The sequence below is a fragment of the Syngnathus scovelli genome, chromosome 5, assembly GCF_024217435.2.
Source record: "Syngnathus scovelli strain Florida chromosome 5, RoL_Ssco_1.2, whole genome shotgun sequence".
NCBI lineage: Eukaryota > Metazoa > Chordata > Actinopteri > Syngnathiformes > Syngnathidae > Syngnathus > Syngnathus scovelli.
In genome coordinates, this window is record NC_090851.1 from 5,815,018 (window position 1) to 5,837,984 (window position 22,967).

At 42.2% G+C, this 22,967-nt stretch overlaps 1 protein-coding gene across 2 annotated transcripts in view; it reads left to right on the plus strand.

Moving 5' to 3' along the window:
* pcdh7a (protocadherin 7a) overlaps nucleotides 1–22,967 on the plus strand; it is a 39,626-nt gene that overhangs the window by 6,396 nt on the left and 10,263 nt on the right. For both annotated transcript variants that reach the window (XM_049719491.2, XM_049719490.2), the window contains exon 4: nucleotides 3,165–3,947. In XM_049719491.2, the coding sequence (XP_049575448.1) occupies nucleotides 3,165–3,947 (783 nt within the window). The remainder of the gene's footprint in view (nucleotides 1–3,164; nucleotides 3,948–22,967) is intronic.

Sequence of the window (22,967 nt, forward strand, 5' to 3'; positions counted from 1 at the left end):
CCAGTTCACATTTCACCAGATTGGTTAGCTTGCTGATTTCATATGAATATTTTATTGCATACAAAATGAACGTGACCCTATGGGAGAGCTGAAACAAATTCTTCAAACAAGCTCAACTTTGAAATCTCACTGCTCTGACATGGACTACATGTGGCCAAAGACATAATTAGGGCTTTAAAACAAAACTCCACACTTTGGTCTTTCAGTAATGTAATGTGTTGAACAATGTTCGTTGACCTCAAAGTAACAGTGTCAACATTTTAGGAGGTCTTAAATACAATGTGAAAAACGTTGAGCTGCCCAACTGCATAAAATAATATTCGTTACGATAGTAGTATATGTAGTAAATTATAAATTCATCTCTTGAGAGCAGGTCTCATTCCTTGTAGTCTAACAAGGGAAGAAATGAACTGCTATTTAAAAGTCCGCCCAGAATGAGCTCGTTTACAGTAACATTCCCGAAGCACATTAGCCTACGTTCAGTTTATGTTCACCCAAAATATAGAGTTCATGAACTTTCATTGACTAAACATGTATGCTGGTTGTAATGATTGGCAGGTGAGACTGTGCACTAGCACTACAGATGGGAAATATACCAAGCAGAGTCTAGTATATCACTTAGAGGCTTAATTTGATTCATCCAGTATGGACTCACCAGAGACAGTATATTGTGGCAATAAACTGGATTAGCTGGGCATGCAAACCCAAGAAAGGGCCTAATACTTCTTGGGTGAATGCTACAACTATAAATGGTCACTAAAATGGTGCCTGCTAGACCCAAAGAACCACGAGTAAAACGCAAGCCTGTTCAAGAATAGCTCGAGTGACATGCCGTAATATTCTGAGCTAATTGTTTGCTTCAAATAATTGATCACATGAACCCATCAATGGAAATATAGTTAAGTACTTTGTGTTTTTAAGTTTAATCAATGAATATTAAATTTAATTATTGAGCTTTAGTTCCCAAATATTTTATTTTTTTTCTTTCATCTCAAGGCTATGATTACTTTTGTTTCTACGTGTGAATGCATCCTAACATATCTGCATGATTGCCTTGGTGCAGGGCTCCTTTATCCTTCATCATTAAAAGAAGTGGTACTTGACACTACCCTTGGCTGAGGTTTTACGCTTTACACATTCCCCACCTGGATAATTAAGTGATGAATTAATTATAATAGCTGACGCCTCCAAACTGCAGCTCTCTTGCAAATACGCCCAGCTACAACTGAGATCTAAATTTGGAATCAATAGCATGGTCACAGGAGAACATGTTATGGTCGCAGCATCAGCTTCTGTAGTGGGAATAAAATCAGTCTCATGAGAGCACAGTATGGAAATGCAAGTGTCAAGCTCAGCTAGAACAAAGTTTGTTGCGGAATGGAAGATTCCTTTGGGAGTTTGACAGGGATTTTATATATATATATATATATATATATATATATATATATATATATATATATATACATATATATATATATATATATATATATATATATATATATATATATATAGTAGAAACACACTTCCAATTACTCATTATATCGTCAGAACCACACCAGCCAAAGAACGCCAGTCTGCGACGTCTTGTCAAACACGATAAATCACAATTTTCTACCAGATATTTTTGCTCATTTTAAACCTGTCTGAGTAATGTGATCTGTTTTCTTTTTTTAAATCTAATAATGTTATAGCCGTAACAAGGCAGAGTTGAGTGATTTCTGTGACAAAATGCAGACAATCCGTAACAGTTGGCAGCTCTGACCAAGCAAGTTACACAGAGTAGCACTCACCAAAGCATTGCTGGGGAAGAGTCTTTTACACGGTTATTGCAAACCCCGGACCACGTACTCACCTTCACCCTAGCTATTTTTGCAATTCATTCCCGGATAGTCTTAGAATTAATCCGCCAGAATGTTGCAGGGATTACTTGAGGATATCATTTCCAGCCTTGACAGGAGAGAAGAAATTGTCACATGAGCTTTGAGACGACATGTCAGGGCTGCATAATGAGGTGTCTAACGAACAGACAGCTTACATGTGGAGTCATGTAACTGCGGACATATATATCAGCATGTGTCTCCGTTTCTCTCTTGTCTATATAAAATGATTTTCTCAGTATTGCTTTAAAGATATTGATCAGGTGTCGTCAAATTAGAAAAGCAGAACTGCCAAAGCTCAGTGTCACCAACCAAGCAGAAGTCCATAACCAGTGATAAATCAGTTTCTTGAAACAATTCTTGTTATGAGATTAGAGTATATGTATGCATTGATATCAATGTTGGCCATAACTGGAAGATTGCAGTCTTGGAATCGTGTTTAAAGTGTAAAGCATATTGGTTCAAATAGCTTCACGTCAGCAGGAGAAATGTATGGCAGGCTTACGCATCACTATCCTTCCAAATCTCCATGGAAAAAAAGGATAACAAATCTTGCATAAATCCACTCCCACACTTGCCTTCACAATACCAGCTTTGTATGCTGAAGAGACAACGCTTGTAATGGGGATACAGTCATTTTCTGCCTTTGACTTTTTTGTATTTGTCCTTTTTTGTGCACACGTATTGACTGCTGCTTCTTCTTTGACTGTGTGACCTTGAAGTCAGCACATTCCTTCATTACTTTTTTAACATCTGATTTAAACCACTTAATCTGAGCTATTTCCCGTTCGGCCTAGATGATGCATACAATCGGATTACGGACGTAATTTAAAATGCTACAACCTTGACGCAAGACAAATTATATATTTAGTGACACTCCACGTGTCTTGGAATAACGGAGAGGATCCTCATAAAACACAGTGATAGGTTTAATTAAGATGAAGATGCTGTTTGATGTTTTTCTGTGTCTCACACCTACTGTGTCATTGTCGATTAAGGCTTTTTTATTTTTTAAACCCGACTGTGATTTGTTTCTTGGCAGCACAGTGGTTATCACCGGTGGCTCACCGCTAGAATGTTTTGTGTGGGATCTTCTATTGGCTCAGACCTTAATTTGACTTCAGATCTTTCACTGTATTACAAAAGAAATGCACAATAGTCATTTTAGTAATTGTTGGCTGTTGTCCCAGGTTTGAGTTTGTTTGCTTGCTGAAAATCTTAGCTTAGTCCAAATTTGCTTCTTAACCCTTATAACTCTGTGGCTCTCTTTTGTTGTTTTCTTTCCAGGTAAGCCGAAGCTTGCAGGCTCCACTGTCGCTGGACATTGCAGGAGACCCAGACAGTGAGCGTGCATTAGGTAAACAGCGGCTCAGTGTCGCCATCGGTGTCCTGGCGGGAGCCGCCGCTGTCATCCTGGTCATCCTCCTTGTAGTCACGGCAAGGCAATGTGGTGCTCAAGGCAAGAATGGCTACGAAGCCGGTAAGAAGGAGCCCGAAGAAGATTTCTTCACTCCGTCAGGGGCCCAACCGCAGGTCGGCCGTGGCGGAGGATCCGACCGAGGCCGTAAACCGCGACGGGACAAGCGCAATGGAAGCGGTGGTGGCACCGCAGCCGGAGCTGGCAAGTCAGACAGGTCACTCTATAGCGGTATCGTCACCGTAAACGGGCTTCGCCGCCACGCTAATGATGATGATGAGGAGGATATTAGCAGTGCGAGTGAACGTCTGGCAGCACGCTACTGCGCCGTGGACGGTGACCCCGGCAGTCCGAGAATGGGCGGTGGCAGGCGGCACCAGTCAAGCCCGGATTTGGCCAGGCACTACAAGTCCAGCTCGCCTCTCCCTGCAGTCAATCTCCAACCTCACTCCCCTCCAGCTGAAGGGAAGAAGCATCAGGCAGTCCAGGAGCTGCCCCCCTCCAACACCTTTGTAGGCAGCGGGGGCTGCGTGGGGAGCACCGGCTCCAGCAGCAGCAGCAGCGGGGGCAGCGGGAATGGCGACGCCATGTCCCTGGGATCAGACCAGTGCTCGGAGTACGGGTGCCAGACTGGGAACAAGTACAACAAACAGGTAGAACACTTTGAGAAGTTACTCCGAGTCCTATTTAATTTGCTTTGACTCGGCTGCCCCTTTTGTGTTAAAATTCAAAGCCATGCTGAATATTGACACTAAGCCACTTTGTTCTGTCTGGCTGTCGTGCTCTTTGTCCGCGTCATACCGGCGGATTGCCGTCGTCTCCTCCCTGGCTTCATGTCTTCGTATTTACACATCAGCTGACATACTCTACCGCACACCCCGCAGCTCACATCTAAACACCGTTTTATCTCCGCAAAATAGCTGCCAGTGTGTGCGCAGCCATGCACACATCAGCATCCAACGCCTGTGAGACATGTGTTGGTACCCTGCTGTTTAAATGCGTTTGCGCTCAGTGTCATATGTTAGCAAGATCTAACAAAAGGGACAATAAGTCGAACCCCCACTGAACCACAGTACATGTGAATGGACGGATAGATGTTTTTGCTTGTATACACCCTGAGGTGTTCAGAGGATGGGTGGCCATAAAGGGAGTCGGCAGATAGCTGCATCCAACAGACTAATCGGTCATGTTATATTTCATTCCATCTTGTCAATCGCTTCTTTCTCTTGACTTTAGAATAAATGTGTATTCCTTGAGTGATGCATTTCCAAAGCAGTGCCAGGATATGAAAAACGGAAGTCCGGCTGACAAATAAATACTGCAGTCCACCTCGGCTTTTACCCACACGCATCAACCTCATCTATCATCTTAGATGCACTGACACAGCATGGTCTCGCAAGTCCGAGGGGAGTGCTGCTCTGAGTGATGCTTGAGTGACAGCTCAACCCTCTTAAAGGGCCAGCGTCTTGTTTGTGTGACTGACGGCTCGAGATTTATCCTCCCTGTGGTGAAAAAGTGCTGATGTGGTCATTAAAAGAGAACCAGAGGAGCTTCTTAGGCTAATCAATTCATACACAGGACCCGCTGATCCTGCTGAAGACACACATTCACAAATACACAAACACGCACACGTGAAGGAGTGCACGCAAAATAATGCACACACACACTTATGAGGTTAATCCATTACGGAGTCAATCCTCTTAATCTGCCTTTCCCAGGGTAAGAAAATGCTTACTGGGAGAGTTTTGGTCTTCATGCTTACGTGCACTCAAAACATGCCAGCACACATTGAAGGACGGGCAGACACACAAACTGACAGCGTAATGAATTATTGATTGTACGGAGTAATTAACTCCTCCGCAGCAGCCTTGGGTATACCATCCGCTATCCCAAGTCCATCCCAAAACATTTCACACGCAGTCGTTCCTTGTCGTGAAGACTGCGGTTGCTTGTAGGTGTCTGACTTTATTAACACAAACCGTTTCCACACCGAGGTTTGTGTTGTTTGGGGTGTGACTTTGTGCTCGGGTGATGGCTTAATTCAAATGCATTTTATATGGGAATGCAAGTGAGAGATAGACTCGGGGACTAAAAGGTGGCGGGGATGTGCTAAATGTGGCAGAATTGGGAGTAGCAGTACAGAGGGAGGGGAAGGGAATTATGCGAAGCAGGGAGATGAAGTAACGAGATGGGAGGATGAAGTTTAAATTCCTGAGCTACTTTACTACGCCAGAAAAAGACAGTATAAATGAAAAATCATAATCAGAGCCACTAGGGAGTTCCAAATAAAGTGTAAAAATGGCTGATTGGACAAAACAATTGGGCATTTTGGATGACGGGTTGGATTGCATCGGGAAAAAACAGCATGGCAAATCTGTTCAATCACTGGCTTTTGCTTTTTAAATACATCCAAAACCACAGCGTCCAACGGCTCTGTGTTTTTGTGTTTTCCATCTGTCCCTGCCATGCTTAACAACACCTGGAGCAAATGTGCTTGCATCTGGCACAGACGTCTATTTAAGGATGAACTGATGGCATTTGGAGGATGAAGGTCAAGGGCACGTGGATCCGACATTCTTTTTTTGTACGGTACTTCCAAGATGCCTGTGCTAATAGACAAACAGAATAAAATGATGACAAAAGATTAACTTAACAACACTTTAGATCAGATTTTTTTTTTTTTTTTTTTACATTGCTAGCACATAAAGAAAAGGAAAAGACACACTGAGCAGGTTTCACAGCACAAAATGTTAGAACTGTATAAAAAAAAATTGGAATGAAGATAAATGTTTGCGTTGTTGTTCCATATCACTACAATTATGATTATAATGTTATATTTAAATAAAATAAAATGAAATATTAATCAAAACTGAGATCTATTATCCTACCACTCGTTGATCTAATTACATTGTGAAGGTGAACAAGTTTTCAAGAAGGACTTTTTGTCAAGAAGTTGCCACATGATACCGTCACACGGTTTAAATCATTCAACGCCACTCAACAAAAAAAATGAAAAAAGGGGTAATGTCCTTCCAGTGGATATTTTTTCATGCTCGTACCAACGTTTTTCGGTCAGTCCCAAAAATATCCATTAAAAGTAGAAGGTTGCACGATAGCTTCCGAGCAAATGGAGAGAGGGAAAGAGAGAGAGAGAGATGGAGGGGGTGAGGGAGGGTGGGTCTGGTTTGGGTGGCAGCCAAAGAGCGAGAGTGGACTGCTGAGATGTGGGTCATCAGGATACCCGGTGGCATCAGGACACATTAATGATCACAGCGGTCACATGGCACTGAAGTCAATATGGGCAAAGTGGCCTCGTTTTGCCCTCAAACCACTGGCACCACACACACACAAAGCTACACACACACAGGGTCCAGCAATTCTTCCTGACTAATGTCCGCAATCATTTCTCTGCTGTGTCCATTTATTCATTCGCAGTTCTCGTCATTTTTGTCACTCGTCTTTATATAAGGTGTAATGTCACCTTGAGGAATGTTTTCCATTCTAACACAGCACTTTTCCTCCCCTTTTTACCTGAGTTCGACTTTGACCTTTGGCGCTTGTTTTGTTCCCCCGCTGTGTCCGCCATATGCGTGGGCAGGCTACCTTTGTGCCGTCCCTCGGCCTGCTCTGACCTCCAATAGATGGACTCAGCGTTTTCACTGCTTCTTTTACCATAGTGAGCTTTTTTTTTTTTTGCTCCAAATGTGTCCACCGAGCGAGAGGTCCACAAAGCAGTATTGAACCGGGGACACACACGCGCACACACACACACACACATCTAAGGAGTAATCAATGGTGCCTTAACAAGGCCAGGACTTCAGGTGGGTTGACATTGCAGTTTTTAGTTCCTTAGATGGCAAAACAGGAGAAGGTCATCGCTAGCGTCTCAGCACATCAGAAACCTCTTTGATTAGACGGGCCAAGGACAAACTACCAAAATGAGTCTGTCACGAATCATCCGGACAGTCTTGTTCATCTAATTGGACTGTATGGACGGATGTGGGTGAAGCGATTAGGATTATAAAATTGAAAAGCAGCTTTTCATTTCTGCGAAATCCCCTCAGGATTAAATATGATGAGCGTCTGTCACGGACTGACACCGGGGCCGGCACGTCACTTGAGCGCATCCGCATTAAGGTCGAAGGGGTGAAGGCGCTGTCAGCCATGTAAGCGGGAAGCGCACAAGGCGTTCCTGTCGCTCTCTTCTTTCTGGCTGTTACACAGCCGCCTTCACCGACCCGTAACCCCCTGTCAGCATGATACCAAAACACCGACACATTCATTAAAGTCACGGTGAGTTCATGGCACGCATTCGGCCGTACACTTGAGTGGGAGTTGAGAGTGAGCGAGAGGTGAAGTAGGACAAGGTAAGCAAAGCGGAGATCACCCAATGAGCCAGAGCAAAAAAAAAAGGATCTAGTGACCTGGAGACAAAGGGTGACAAGCAGGGAGGGTGCTTGTGGGGTTGGTGCAGTCATCAGGGTGGGAACATGAGCCACAAGTGTGGGAGAGGATTGGGAGACAAGGTTGAAGAAAGGTTCAAATGGATCCAGATGCTTGTTTTTGTTCAGTGCCTTGTGAATATTGATTTACACTTGCCGCATATGAGAACTCAAGGGAATATTTGGGGTTGAAAGATGCCTCCGCAGCTCTGTTGTTCTAACAAAAGATTTACGCCAGCGCTTTTACATCCCACATTCACTAGTGAGGTCAGTTGAAAAAAATTGCATGGACTAATTTGATTTATTCTTTTAAAAATAAAAAATCAGCAGTAAACTAATAATGGGAAGAACTAGACTGGGGGTGTGGTGGCCTCTGCCGTGATCCTTCTCTGCATTTTCAAACTTGTGCCTACTTTTTTGATAGTTGCTTACAAAGTTTGTTAGATGGAGTTGTTGGCACGCAACATGGACACAAGTATTGGGACAGTTGGTTATCACACCTCAAGAAAATAAGAATGGAGGAATAGAGTTGGAGAAAAAAGAATATATATATATATATATATATATATATATATATATATATATATATATATATATATATGTCCTTGTGTTCTTTTCTGACCATTGTTTCTACCTGTTCTCGTTAGCCCCGCCCCTTTTGTCTTCCAATCAGCTCCCTCAGCCACTTGTCTCTTGTTCAGGTGTTCCGAGTTGTCTTGTCAGTTTGTTTGTATATAGTTCCTCCCTTTCTGTTCAGTCTTCCTTTGTCCTCTGTCCTATGCGTTATGCTGTGTGTCTTTTCCTGTCCTTTTTCTCCACCACCAAGCCATGTCCAAATTTGTTTTGCTTGTTGTTTTAATACTTTGTTGCCTGTCGTTTTGATCTCTTGTTTCTTTAGTTTTCCCATGATTTCTCCTTTGCCTGATTTTTTTCTTTGAATTTTTTTTTTTTTTATTATTGAACCCTATCCTCACGTACTTGTTTCCCTGAACTTGGTTCATCCATTCCCCGCTTCGTGACAACCACATTTTAATTTTTTGTCCGACTCGACTTTATTTTAGCAGAGATTCAAACACAAATCTTCAAATCTCTGGTGTGAATCATTTTAAGATTAACCAGCAGGAAAATGTAAATGTTCAACTAACATGCTCCAAATAGAATGAGGTCTTTGCTGGTTTTGACCTCTCTTCATCCAATTCAGTAATTATTTCCTAAGTATTTTGATACTTTGTTGCCTGTCGTTTTGATCTCTTGTTTCTTTAGTTTTACCATGATTTCTTCTTCGCCTGATTTTGTTCTTTGAATTATTTTTTTTTATTATTGAACCCTATCCTCACGTGCTTGTTTCTCTGAACTTGGTTCATCCATTCCCCACTTCATGACAACCACATTTTAATTTTTTGTCCGACTCGACTTTATTTTAGCAGAGATTCAACCACAAATCTTCAAATCTCTGGTGTGAATCATTTTAAGATTAACCAGCAGGAAAATGTAAATGTTCAACTAGCATGCTCCAAATAGAATGAGGTCTTTGCTGGTTTTGACCTCTCTTAATCCAATTCAGTAATTATTTCCTAATACGTCATCGTCCACTACAATCTGTACTTGTATGAGAGCAGAAGTTGGTTGCCACGGCTCTCCACATCCACTTAAGAAAGGAATGAAGAGCTGCTGCTGTGCTGCTTCTCACACACATCATCATCATGTAAATCCACATGTCCTCCACGGGATATGAGGATTAGACCTCAAAAGGTTTTATTGAGGTATTTAGGTAAGGGTTAAGGCTACTTTGTAGGCTTCACAGAATGAAAGTCAGTAGTAAGTCCTCACTCTAAATGACATTCGGTCACCACAGGGGAGTCGTTTCTGCAAGACAACCCTCCTAAAAAAACAAAACAACAAAAAAAAGGGAATTGGAAAGCTTGCAGGAGTCCCACCCCCCAACTCGTGGATCAAGGTCACCCTGGTCTGGAATGTGATTACAAGTTGCATGTCTGTCTAGTCTGTTGAGCACAGCAGATAAAACACACATGCTGATAATGTCACAGTGGTAGCAACTCCTCTCCTTGGCCTTTGTTTCAAGTTCTCTGAGAAAATGGCAAGAATGCAGGAATGTCATTCTCACTCACAGACAAGCTGAGGCATGGGATACGCACCGCAGACTCCGTCAGATGTGTGATTGCAACACACACACACACAGACCAACCCACTAAAACACGCTCTTATGAGTACATAATGATGCATAATTACACACATCCATTTCTTATGCACATACTCCCCATTCACCACAAAGCGCTGATAAGAATGTGATGACACACAAGTCAGGATAAAAAGTTTTCCTGCTCTTACATCAGTTTCTCCTTCCATTCCCTCTGGATGGAGGCACACACACACACACAAAAAGATCTACATAGCAAGCCCCACACTGAAATGCTGCCTTTTATTTGTTGTCTACAAGGCTCTCTGCTTCAGTGTGTAGGTCTGCATTCAGCTTGTGTGCCTTACAGCATTAAATTAATGGCTGTCTGGGGGTTGAACAACATTGCCCAATATCGCTAAACAAAAGACAACCTTCCTCATAGTCGACCGGGAATCAAAATAGTTTAGCTGGCTCGGGACTGGCATTCTCCTCCTACGCAAATGACTCTTTAGTGCATTAAGTGTCAGTTTGAATTCAGCTGAAAGAAATAGATTTTGAATTGATCTGAAACAGTTGGAAGCGAGCTAAATAACGTGGTGTCAGATGGTGTCAACTTAAAGTAAATGAGACTCATATGAGGTTGTGTACGTTTGCTGACCCTGCCAGAACGCCGATTTCAAGTGGGAGTTTAAAAGCCGTCAAGGGACGATTTTCATTATTGCCTTTCCACTATCAACTTTGTTTGGCTGGAACGAATCGTGAGATTGTTTCTCACTCGTCTTTAGGCTAATTTACTGACAGCGAGTTTAAAGAAAAACACACATTTCCCAAAGGAATGAACAGTTGGGAAAAGAACTGGCAGAAAATAACAAACGTGACAGGACAGATTTCCTATCATAGCTATCGCAAGCCAGTCATGATGATTTATCACAAGCGTACAAGCGGCCCAATGATTTGGCAATCACCAAATTGAGTGTTGGGGAGCTTCGCTACCTTTTTTAAATCATATTTTGAAGGATCCATGTTCTTCAGAACAAATATTGACCATTAGAATTCTAGTCCTGTACGTATATGTAATTTGTAACTTGCATTAAGGAACAAGGAAGGAAAAATAGTGCACTCAGTTGGACAGTACATACAAAAAGGTTATTTTAGTAGTTATGCAAAGACGTAAAAATAGCTTGAGGGTTGAATCGTGCGGTGCATTTGCACTCCAGGACCATCAGCACATAAAGAGACTATTTTTGAAAAAGATGAAGAAAACAAGTCTATTTTTCAAGCCGTCTATTATGAATGACTGGCTCTTCCATAAACTGTACACCTGCACTCTCTTCTTCTGAACCAAGTGCTCTGTAAATCAGCCAGTAAAAGGGGGCGCTTTCCAATACTCCCACACAACCACCCTACACACACGCATCCACACCCCATCCACCGTCTGTCTTCCTTTTGATTGATCTCTTAGTTCCCCCCGAGTGTGTTCATTTCTTTTCATCGCTCTCCATCTGGATATCAGGAGCCATCTTTTAAAAACCATTTTTTTTTTAATGACATTGAAGATTTCTTTTTTTTAATACAGCTTAATGGTGTCTTTAAATATAATAAATGACTCCTAACAATCCACCCACGCCCTCCTTCTGTTTTTCGGCTGTTGTTTAAGTCGGCCACACTGCTGTCATTTCTCTGATTAGATTAGGGAACAAAAGAACAGGCCTTAAGTGGGAATATGAGTAAGATGCTGTATCTTTCTATTAATTCTCGCTACCGGCAAATCAGAGCACATTTCTCATCGGGTATCGGCTTATTAGATCTCGTGTGAGCGTGAAAGACTGCCTATGGTAGAGCTTCAGTCCAAAGTCAATGTTACAGCCCCGGGCTAAATGTAGCCATCTGTTTTAGACTTGTTAGTGGAAGATAGATAAATCGCAAGATCAAAATGGAGAAAGAAATGCGGTGCGGGTGTGTGGGGCAGAAGGAAAATAAGTGGGAAGGACTCACGGGATTGTGGGTCGGTGGCTCTGAGAGACAAGAGTGATGCTAGGGAGATGAAATAAGATGATTCGGATAAAACATGATGCTTCGATGCAATGTGTGGTTGGGGCAGTAAGAGCGAGAAGCCGCAGAACTATCCCGTGATGGAAAGAAAAAGATAGCGGTAAGTGGGTCTAAGGTTCTATTGAGGAAGGGAGATGGGGGTGGCTTAAGTCAGGCCACGCTCAATGAAGAGAGAATGAAAAGCTTTCTACCTGCGGTGTGGAGGTTACATAAATGTGAGTGGGCAGGCCTCGGCCTGCAGCGATGTTCCAGATAGTGTTATTGACCCGTGTCTTCCTTAATCTACGCAAGCAGGTATTTATGAGTGCAAGCGGCCATGCTTTTTCCTCATTCTGCTCAACCCCACTTTGCTATTCAGTGCAGGAGTAGATCAGACAAGAAAGCTATCGGCGCAAACAGTAACAAAAAAATGCTTAAGAGCTAAATTACGTGAAATTGGATCCATTCAAGTCATTGGAGGCAAAGCTCAAAACACATTAAGATAGTCTGACCTATTTGACACACATACAGCACAAGTGGCTGAAAACCATAGTTCCACACACAGTGGACATTTTGAGATTTATTGCTTGACCAATTCTATAACTATATAACAGTTGAACCATTTGGATTTTGCAATGCTTTTTGTTTCTAATGGAAAATTATGGAAAAGGCAATTGTCTTCATTGACTCTTTATTGAGAGTACAGATCTTTTAGGTAACATTTAATATTCTTACTTGTCAGACAACTGTAAAATTAAGTTAACGAATGTTAATATAAAAGGTAAAAATCATCAGAGTGAACTGTCAAACGATATATTCTTTTTTTTCTGTTTGTACGATTGTCAATTCGTTAGCTAAATTAATTAAAATTCTACACATTGCATACCAATTTCCTTCCCATCAACACGTTCGTCTCTTGCCTAATCCCAGTGATTTTTGAGAATTATAACAACAGCTTGGCCCCAGTTCAGCAGACCAATTTCAAAACATTACAGCAAAGTTGGCACTTAATGGGTCAACGCCGCACCGGCGCAAATCACTTGTGCATTATTTAAAAGTCTCTGTTCTCTTGTTTTGCAAATACACACAGCGATTATGTAGATAGCCACTCACAGCCCTTAAGGTAAAAAAAGGAGGCAAATGAAACCAACCCAAACAAAAAAACACAGCACTCTTATTGAATATCAGATGTGAAATTATAACACAAACACGTTTTAATCAAAGTCATGCAAATGTACCAGCCAAATTAGGGCTCTTGAGAGCTTTCTATGTGGATGAAACAGCAACCTTTAATCGTGCGGATAAAAGAATGCTTGACAAACTGAAATGCTATACCTGGATGTATAGGCACAAACACATGTGACACACAGTATCACACACAGTAAGATTAGAAGCAAGGATAAAGTGTGTTGACACCGATATTGCCTCGCTCACCCACGCACACACTCTCTCACCGGACAGTCGTGTTTTTTTAAAGCCTGAATAAAGAAGCGGCTGTGATGCCGTGTTAACATGAAAGCTTTCATGGCTGTTAAAAGAGCCGGCTTTGATTAGAATGTGATTTGTGTGAGCGTTGGTAATGCCGTGGCCGCTGCTGACGACGACGCTTTTAAATCCAGCAAAGCCGTTGCAAGGTTGCCTTCTGTCAAAAAATGTTGAATCAAATATTTCACCTCTGCATTTTTTCTTTTCCCCTTGAATCTTGTACCAAATATGGTCGCACTTTCAGGAAATTTAAAGCACAGAGCGACATCACTTTCAAGAATGATCAAACGTTTTGTTTGAAATAATTGACGACACACTTGCCAATTGAATATCAAAAGGGGTTTCTGTTATTTCCATGTTCACCTGTGAGCTTTATGAAGCAATGTCATTTTGGAATGAATGGAAATGAAACATTGTTAATAGAGAGAAAACTAAATTAAAGTAGGACCTTGATTATAATTCCAAGACCACGCATGTAACTTGTAACTGCCTCAGAATATTTTGCTCCCAAAATTCGAGTCGGAAAAAAGTACCATAATTTCCGGACTATAAGCCTCACCAGCGAAAATGTGTGGAAAATGAAATGTCCTGGTTTCTTTTACCCATATTACCAAAGAAAATCATTTTACAATATCATAAAAATCATGAAAAATCCATAGATAAGCCACACTGGACTATAAACCGCAGGGTTCAAAGCTTGTGCGAAAGGTAGCGGTTTATAGTTTGGAAATTACCGTATTTTTTTTTACGCAACAGGGACTTGTAATAGACAATGCCCTCTGTCTGGCGGCATCTGGCAAATTCCCCAAATTCCCCCAAATGGTAAACTAGACTTGCCCTGGCAGGAAAATGAAGTTGTTACGCTGAGCACACGAAATAGGGGCCTATGTATTTTCTCAGTATCTTGGATGCTTCAGAATTGACATCATCCAGGGAGAAACATTTCACTTCATTCCAGAAACAATGACATGTTGGCTGCTATATGAGCAGCCTTGGGCCTTTCTGCAATCACTCCTCTGCACTCAATAGCACTTTGTGTTTTGTACCCGCCAACATAATGACTGCTCACACAATTATTTTAGACAGCTTGAATACGAATGCAGTGCAATGTTTTGTTTGGACAGTTCACTCTGGGAAGGCTTATTTGCTTTATATGAGCCATGTGTGCGGCCCTCAGGCAAGTGTGAATCTTGCTTGGAGGAACCTGCACTAGCCTATGGGGGAAAGTATGTTGATATAGTTTAGCAATATGTATGTGAAAGTATGATTTAAACAATTTGGGGTCAAATTGACCCAACTTCCTGTCAGCCCACTTTTTTGGTAGAAAACAAATTGAATTGGTTTTTTTTGCAAAACAACCCAAAGTTGGCTCAAACTGTCTCAACTTTCTGAGTTAGTCCAATTTTTAACCCAGCGGTTTTAAGAGTGTAATAATACTTATGAATGGCGTTACCGCGCACTCAACTGAAATGAATATCTGAAATGAAAAGTCTCCAGTGGCAAAAGTGAGCTGTGACTGATCAGAGGTAGGGATACGCTTCCAATTAAATTGTTGCTCTAAATGCAGCCGACATTCAGCAGGCTGGTGATTTTCTTTCACAGGCTCACATCTTGCGCAGAAAATCAATTTCCAATTTCCAATATCCCGGCGTGAGTCACTTCCACAATTTGAAAGCTCCTCAAGTGAGATTATGAATAGGATGCAGCACAAAAGGCTCACAACGAATGATTGGGAGGACTAATAAAAGTAAACAATGAAGGCTTTCTCCATTTTTCATCTGTCTTGTCGTGCTGAAGGATTATTTTTTTGCCAGACCGACAGGATCTCATCTCACCTAACCAAAATCAATGCCTTGGTGTTACATTCTAACAAATGCATTAACCCAAATATATTTGTCTCCAGCTGGTAGCAATATTTGTTAAACTCGGGTCATCATTATGGTCCATATTTTTGATTAGCGGTATTTGTTACACAATAAACTCCTGCTGTTGTGGGTGTCATACTGTGTTAGTGAGGCTGACGCAGCAGGCAACCGACTCAGTGCTGTGCCAGACACTGTATAAATTACAAATAACCAGTAAATAATCTGATATATTGTTGCCTGCAGTTGCTGTATCAGACTAAGTGTTTTCTCAGTTCTGCAGTAGCCGCATTATAAGTAGCAAGGTTCGTACATTCAAATAAACTTTGTAGCGTAAACAGAAGCTACCTTTCCCCAGGCAGTTCGAAAACTATCTTCCATTTGACATGACATCCATATCTGCTTTGGACGGTGTATAAAAAGATTCTCCGGAATTATCTGATAATGCAGAATGGAGACAACGGAGGAGGCAGAGTGAGTGCATAGCTCAAGAATCGCCATCGGCAATCATACCTTAACAAAGTCATGCTACTTATCGAATCCTCGCCGAACACTTAAACCGATTAGAAAGCTTCTTTCAACATTAATGAAACCGTTTTGATGAAAAGTAAAAATGTCACATTTTTAATGTGAATGGGCCAGTTTGGTGCTGATCCAAATTAGGCCTTGGTACAGGTCTTCGCTCTTTCATTTAATTTTGTGTTTATTAGCATAATTATCCTAAAACCTTACGATTGATTTTCTTAAAACCTTTAGTAAGGTTGAGGAATATGTCAAGGTAGAACATATTACATTTTGGTCTCCATCCAACCGCTGATAACATTCTGATATTAATATTTTATTTTTATTCATCTTACTGAAAGGATTATAGTAACATGCAGACAATAGTAAAATTTGGCAAAGTGCTGCAACTCGAACTTTGCCATTTTAATTGAGGTAAAATATTTTAATGCCCTTGTAGGGTTAAGAATGAAACAATCGCTGATCCATTTCAGTCACTTCCTGTCAACAAGCTGGAACAGAATGCACATTCCACTATCACACCAAGTCACTTCACACACAAGACTCCCACACAAATTCACTGACTTGAGCAAATCCTTTCGTTCTTTCATCTTTGGCGAAATTACAACCGTCAATCATTATTCCTTATCAGTTAGAGATAATACAATATTCATTCATACCGCTGAGCAAAACAGACATTGTGAATTATTACACAAGGAAGAGTGAGAAAAAAAAAATTAGGTCATTCGTTTCTGGTTTTCACCTGCAGATTCGCTACGCAACAAACATTACTTTCAGCCCGGCATAACTATCTCACTCATTAATCAGTTCAACTCCTCGGCGAAAGTCTGCGTCGAATACGACAACGGACGTAATTTCTTAATGCCCGGCTGTAATTTTCAAAGTCAATTGCAAAACTGGAGCCAAAGCAACAAAGTGTGATGTAAGGTTATTGATGGGAATGGGCTGAATCCTCCCAAGCCTTCTCATTAACTCGCCTCTTTTCCTTCTCCTTCCTCCGTTCGATGGCCCGGCTGTGCGCTATCTGTCTCTAGTGTATCGAATGGCACACGCACGCCAAGCGCCGTACACGTCAACCCACATCAATGCTCACACGCACGCATGCAAGAAGTCTGTTTGCATACCAAAAGCATATTTCATAGCTCAAAGAAATTGAAAGCCCTATTAATTATGCAGACGACACGCACACACATATGGTAAGAAAGAGTGAGGGTGCACTTGTGTTCTATTCTTCCTCTGCGTCAAAGGAGTCCGAGTGTGAGAATGATTGACTCGCTCTGCGTCAGGGGGGAGAGCAAATAGTAAATTGTGCAGTGAGAGAGAAAGAGTGCACTGTCCTTAACCATGCGCACTCATGTTTATGTGTGTGTGTGTGCGTGTGTTTTGTCTCGCCGGTATAACGCCCTCTCTGTGTCTCCCAAGCCACTCAGTGTCACTCACACACACTGAGACTATTGTCAAGACGTTGGCCGATGCGCCCCCAAGGGCATTTGTGTGCCACTCTGTCCGTCACAAAAGGACAAGAGGGGGCTTCACTTAAGTCAGTGGTGTTCAAACTACAATCCTTGGGTCGCTTGTGGCCCATTTTCAACCCACTGGACACATTCTAAAGTTTGAAATTAAATACATATCACTTTATGGTACTGTACTAAAACCCAAAACCATGGTTGGTGATGAGCAGTTTTGTGTTTTAATATCTCTAAAATTTCGACACTTTGCCAAAACATTCAGGAGATTCATAGCTAGCATCTAATATCTGGCTATTTGTAGGTTTAACCGATATGGCATTGACAAATCTGCTGGACCAAAGGTTGATTGTATGACATTTGAGATGTTTGAATATGGAGGTTCCATATGTTTGCTTATTTACAAATTAGAGTGTGTGGTCTTCGCGGAGCTGCGCTTCCTCCTATCTGACAGCACATTAGGCCAAGCTCTGTTTAACCTTGTAGCTTGAGTGACGCTGATTCTAAACCAGCGGGATGGATTTCAGTTTGTTTGTAGCGCGCCGTCACGTCACCCTTCTCTCGGTTCAGCCCGTCGAGCATCGGAACGCGACGACTTGATGTCAGAGAGAGAGAGGACGGCAAAAGATGTAAAGCAAAGACGTGGCCAGATATGATAAATGACCAAGGGTGCAATGTGAAAAAGACAAGTGTGGCTTGTTGAAGATAAAAATGACAGTATATGGAAAGAGAGAGCGGACATAATGCAAGGAAATAGGAAGCGTCTATATAGGTGGAAGAGAAAGCGTGCAGTCAGATATCTGATCTCCTTTATTGACTGTCTATTGTTCACAGCAGCACTTCTAATTACTCTCAACAGGGTGCACGTGTGTGTATGATTGTGTGCTTCCGTGTGTGTATGAGTGACTACATCCTCATCCTCACTTTTACTCTACCATTCACTGGCTCCCCACAGTGATGCCATTGTCCACCCTCCTCTGGTCAAGCTGTAATGGACATTAGCAGTGCTCCTAACGTGTACACAATTAGGGTCTAATGGTGCACACAACTCGAGGGCAGTCATACATATGTATGGGCGCCACTCGCACGCACACAAGGTCCCTTGTGCGCCACCATCCTGTTGCCGTCTTTTTCCCACAATGCTCGTTGTCATGGATATTTATAACAAAATGACTGTTATGGGGATGAGCAGTGGAAAGCCATGAGCATCACGAGTGAGCCGTACACAAAAAAAAAAAAAAACACTGCAACAAAAAGAGCTAATCTGAGTCATGGGCATTTGTCCGGTAAGCCTGGCCTCACATCAGACTCTATGCGCTTTTGTTGCTGTTTTGTTTTCAAGCCCCTATACATGGCCCGGGCTGCACAAAGGGATAAACATTTCAAAAGCCAGCGAACAGAGTCAGTGATTTTGGCTGTTTTTCTGTGTGTGCGCATGCGTGGATGTGAGCGTTAGAGGGTGCGTGTCTTTGTGGCGAGGGAGGCGGGGGGGGGGGGTTCTGGGGATGCATGCGCAAGCCCAGATGGAGGCTGGGATTCGGCAAGTTAGGCCAATGCCAAAATGGACAGCTTGTTGGTAACAAAGCTGTAGTGGATAGCAATGTGGTAGGCCAGAAGTGATCACCCCCTCCCCCTCGCACACACACACTTGTACAGTAACTAGCTCGGACCATTATCATTAGTTAAGTGGGCACTAGCTGCGGTTAAGCTTTAATTGCTTCCAGGAAGAGAAAGTGATCTACAGTCTTTGAGTTTCTGCACTGTACTGCAATGGTGTTTATCAGGGTAGTACCGGTGGTGCCCGCATGAGGGGCCCGCACTGCTGCAGTAGAGAGAGAGCGAAACAGAGAGAGGCAGAGACTGCATCAGGGCGATCAGATGACCTCGCCGCTGCAGTTAATGTTCTCTGGCACTCAGACACAAGGCTAAGGCTCTCCCTCATACCGCAGGGCCGCTGTACTACAAGCTACCAGTGTGTGTGTGTGTGTGTGCGTGTGTGTGCGTGTGTGTGTGTGTCTTAACAAGGGCCCATGTGCCACAGAGTAAGTATAGTAAGTAGCTAACACATTTCTTTCTCTCTTTCTTTCGGTCTTTATTGAGTCTTTCTGTACTTGTACCGCACCCCCCCCCCCCTTTTCTCTGCACTTCATGCCCCTCTCTTCCTCCCTCCCAAGCCTCTCTGCCTCTCCTTAGCTCTCCCCCTCTTCTTCCTCTCTCTGCAGTGCAGCATGGTGATTATCATTCCTCTCACAGAGTCAGGCCTGATAGTCAGATACTGCTGAGCACCCTTCTACATCACCTGCTCCTAGAGGGAGCAATGGAGGGAGGCAGACACAGAGAGTGAAGGAGGAGGTCTGCAGAGAGAGAGAGAGAGAGAGAGAGTGCATGTTTGTGTGTGGAGGCGCAGAGAGAACTGTGGATAGGTAGACGTTAGGCGAAAGAGTGCCATAGCATGAAAAAGTGACGATCGCACGAGCTGCAGAGGTGGTCCCACTGCAACAAACTAGAAATAAACGTGTGTGTGTGTGTGTGTGTGTGTGTGTGTGTGTGCAAAATAAGTGCGCATAATGTGCATGTCTTTCCACTTTTCGCATGGTGGCCGAGTGTGTGTTGTGGCAACAAAGCGCCTTGGCTCATCAACATGTGGGAGCGGACAGTTGCTGTTTGTTTAGCATCGTCCTTCCTCCCACCAGCTGTTTCAACTTGCTCAAAGTCTTCTTCTGCATTCTGCAAATACCAAAAAGATACCTTATGGCCACCCCACCAAGCAACACAGTCGCAAAAACGATTTCTTTCCTTCTTTTTATCTTCACTATGTTCTAATCTTTGTTTGTAAGCATAATTGCATGAAAACGTCCTGCAGAGGAGCGGTATGAGGCCAAAAGGAGTTCAAACAACATTGTTCCACTTGTCAAACATCGCAACAGCATTTGTCTTCATTCATTTTTAAAAAGAAAAATGGTCATAATGCATCATCTAGGTTTTAGGGCCTTTTTTTTTTTTTTTGAATACGGTAGCCCCACATTAGGACATTTTTTTTCATGACATAAAATACATGAGTGATCATTACAAAAATTTAAAAACAATATTAAACACAAACATGAAAACTGAAGCTACAAACTCAAACGTATAGGCACATAACCCCACACATCATCCTTGATTAAATAATTAAAACGCAAGCAGATGTTCTATAAAAAATGTAAATGTGAAAAAATGAATTAAAAAAATCTTATCTAGCTAATGCCGGGGTAAGTCTCAATGTGCATGCGTACAAAGTGTACAATTTAGTGTTAACGCTTTGTGCCGTTTCCCTCATTGATCGGGCATTTTTCTTCATCTCCTGACCCATTTCTCTACCTGTCCCCTTGACCTCACGCTTACGTGTAGTAAACAACACATCTGTTCTTTGCAGCCAAATCTCAAAGGAAAACGCATTCCATGCCACTCACTGTGCAGATACACATGCACGTCTATATTTAAATTAGCAGTGTAAATATATCACCTTCAAATGAATTGTTAACGCGTCTGTCTCGTTGGCGTGACTTATTACGCTTCCTGTCAGTGTATTTCACTCTGTCTCCTTTTAAGGTGTTTGATGCATAACTTAAACAAAAGCTGCTAGTGGCTTCAAAAGATTCATGTATGCATCTTAAAACTCACAACAAAGCCCGAGTGCACTCAGTCACTCGGAGGTCAAAGGTGAGTTTGCTCTGTTCCCTTTGGCAAAGTGATAAAATGGAAGAGTAAAGTGAAGATAAAGCAGAGTGTTAAGATTTGTGAACTAGTTTGTGTTGATGAGATAAAACAAAGCATCAAAGATATTCATCTTTAGTATATCTCACAAGTTAATTTCACACTTAAGGCACATGTGAGGGAGAAAAAGATAAAATAAGAAGTAGTGGATCTAATGAAATATTCATGGTGAAATGCTAAGGAGTGCCAGAAGTATGTTAACTAGTTGAATATTTGAGAACACCCAATTTCTCTAGTTTTTATTATAATTCAAGCAGTTTAAATCCATTAATCAAAGCAGCGGCAATGAATACAGTTGAGAAAGTCAAATTTATTTTTAAGATGCTGCAGCGAATACAAATCAGGAGTGGTAAGAGTGCATTCGTTGTCAAGCTAACAGAGATAAATCCAGTTTGGAGACATTGGGCCCTATTTTTTGTAGATAGGCACAAACCTGAGCTCATCTTTGGGAATTTGGCAGATGGGCTATGCCTTGCTGGGTGTTCCAGCGGAATTTAGTAAGACAGAAATCTCACAAAATGGTAATTCAGATCTTTTTTTTTCTAAAATTGAATTTCTATATGTTGGCAGCCCCCGCCTTAATAGTAACTTTTTTTTTCCGCCATTTATTTTTTTCAGTAGAGAGTATTTATTCAATTAACCCAATTTTCAGTTTTTGCTAATATGGCTATAACAAGCGACACAATGAATGGGTCTTCCCTCCCTTTAGGGACTGCTAAGCCCCTTCAAAGTATTTGTTAAATCTGGCCTTTAATTGAGTCTTACAAGATCCCATGTGGATGGCTCTGATCCACTTTTTGCCATGGAAATAATCACATTGAACAAGCAAAGACATGCCCACAAATTGAACTCGATTCTTAAGGACAGCGAGCAGCGTAATTGGGATGCAAAGTTTCACCCCTCAATCTCTGTTAGCAAAATATCAACTACGTGACAGGTGAGATTGCAAAGAGGATGTCAGGTGTCTGCTTGATTGACGGCCGGCCCCTGGCTGCTTCTGCGCGAAACTACAAAAACACCGGCAGAAAAATAACTCGGTAACAAATACAATCGTGAGTTGATAAAAGAGGTATCCCTTGTGATAGCGGCCAACGGCAAGGTAAGATTTATGTGAGAAAAATGTTGTCATCTATCCTTAAAATGTTGAATGTCTATATTCCTAAAAGTTGTCCTTTCAGTCTTTTGGGCAGGTCAAAGCCCCCCCATGAGTCTGCTCAACTTATATTTTATATATTGTGATCACATATGACTTCGTTACATGCATCAGTGTTGCACCAAGAATGTAGTATAGGAGAATCAAATATATCCAGCATGAGAATAAGATGGATGGATTGATGCATGAGTGTACGGTAGCCCCCCCAAGCATTTCATAAGCCCCCCCCCCCCCCCCCCTTTTAAGACTGAGGTCTGATTGATCTCGATGGACAACTCCCTGTCAAATTTATTCAGAATGTGCAAAGATCGCAGGCAAGCAGCGTCTCATCCAGACAAGCCTGTTTGTTGTTTTGCTGTGTCTCAAGCTCGTCCAGTTGATTCATTATGCAAACCAGCATGGAGCAGGACACAAACTCCGCATCCAACTGCAGTGCACGATTCACACCGCACGCAGATGTTGTATATATCCAAACACGTGTTGAATATGCAGACACATGTAACAAGAAGAGAGGGAGACTGTTAATTAACTCAAGCTCGTTAATTCTCTTTGAACCGACTGGTGAGGAGGTTTACACACTAATTACCTTGATGACTGAGGCAACCTGTGCACGCACATAGACATGCAAATCCTCACATTAAAAAGGTAGCTGGAGCATCCTCACGGCCTGACATAACACATCTTGCGGGCGTTGAAAGACTCATGCACGCTTTTAAAGTGCGCTTACACAAAGGTGTGAACGTTTGGCTGGTAAGCATATGCAGAAGCACACGCGCACACACACAAGTAGCGTAAATGGCATAAAAATGAAAGCTATTT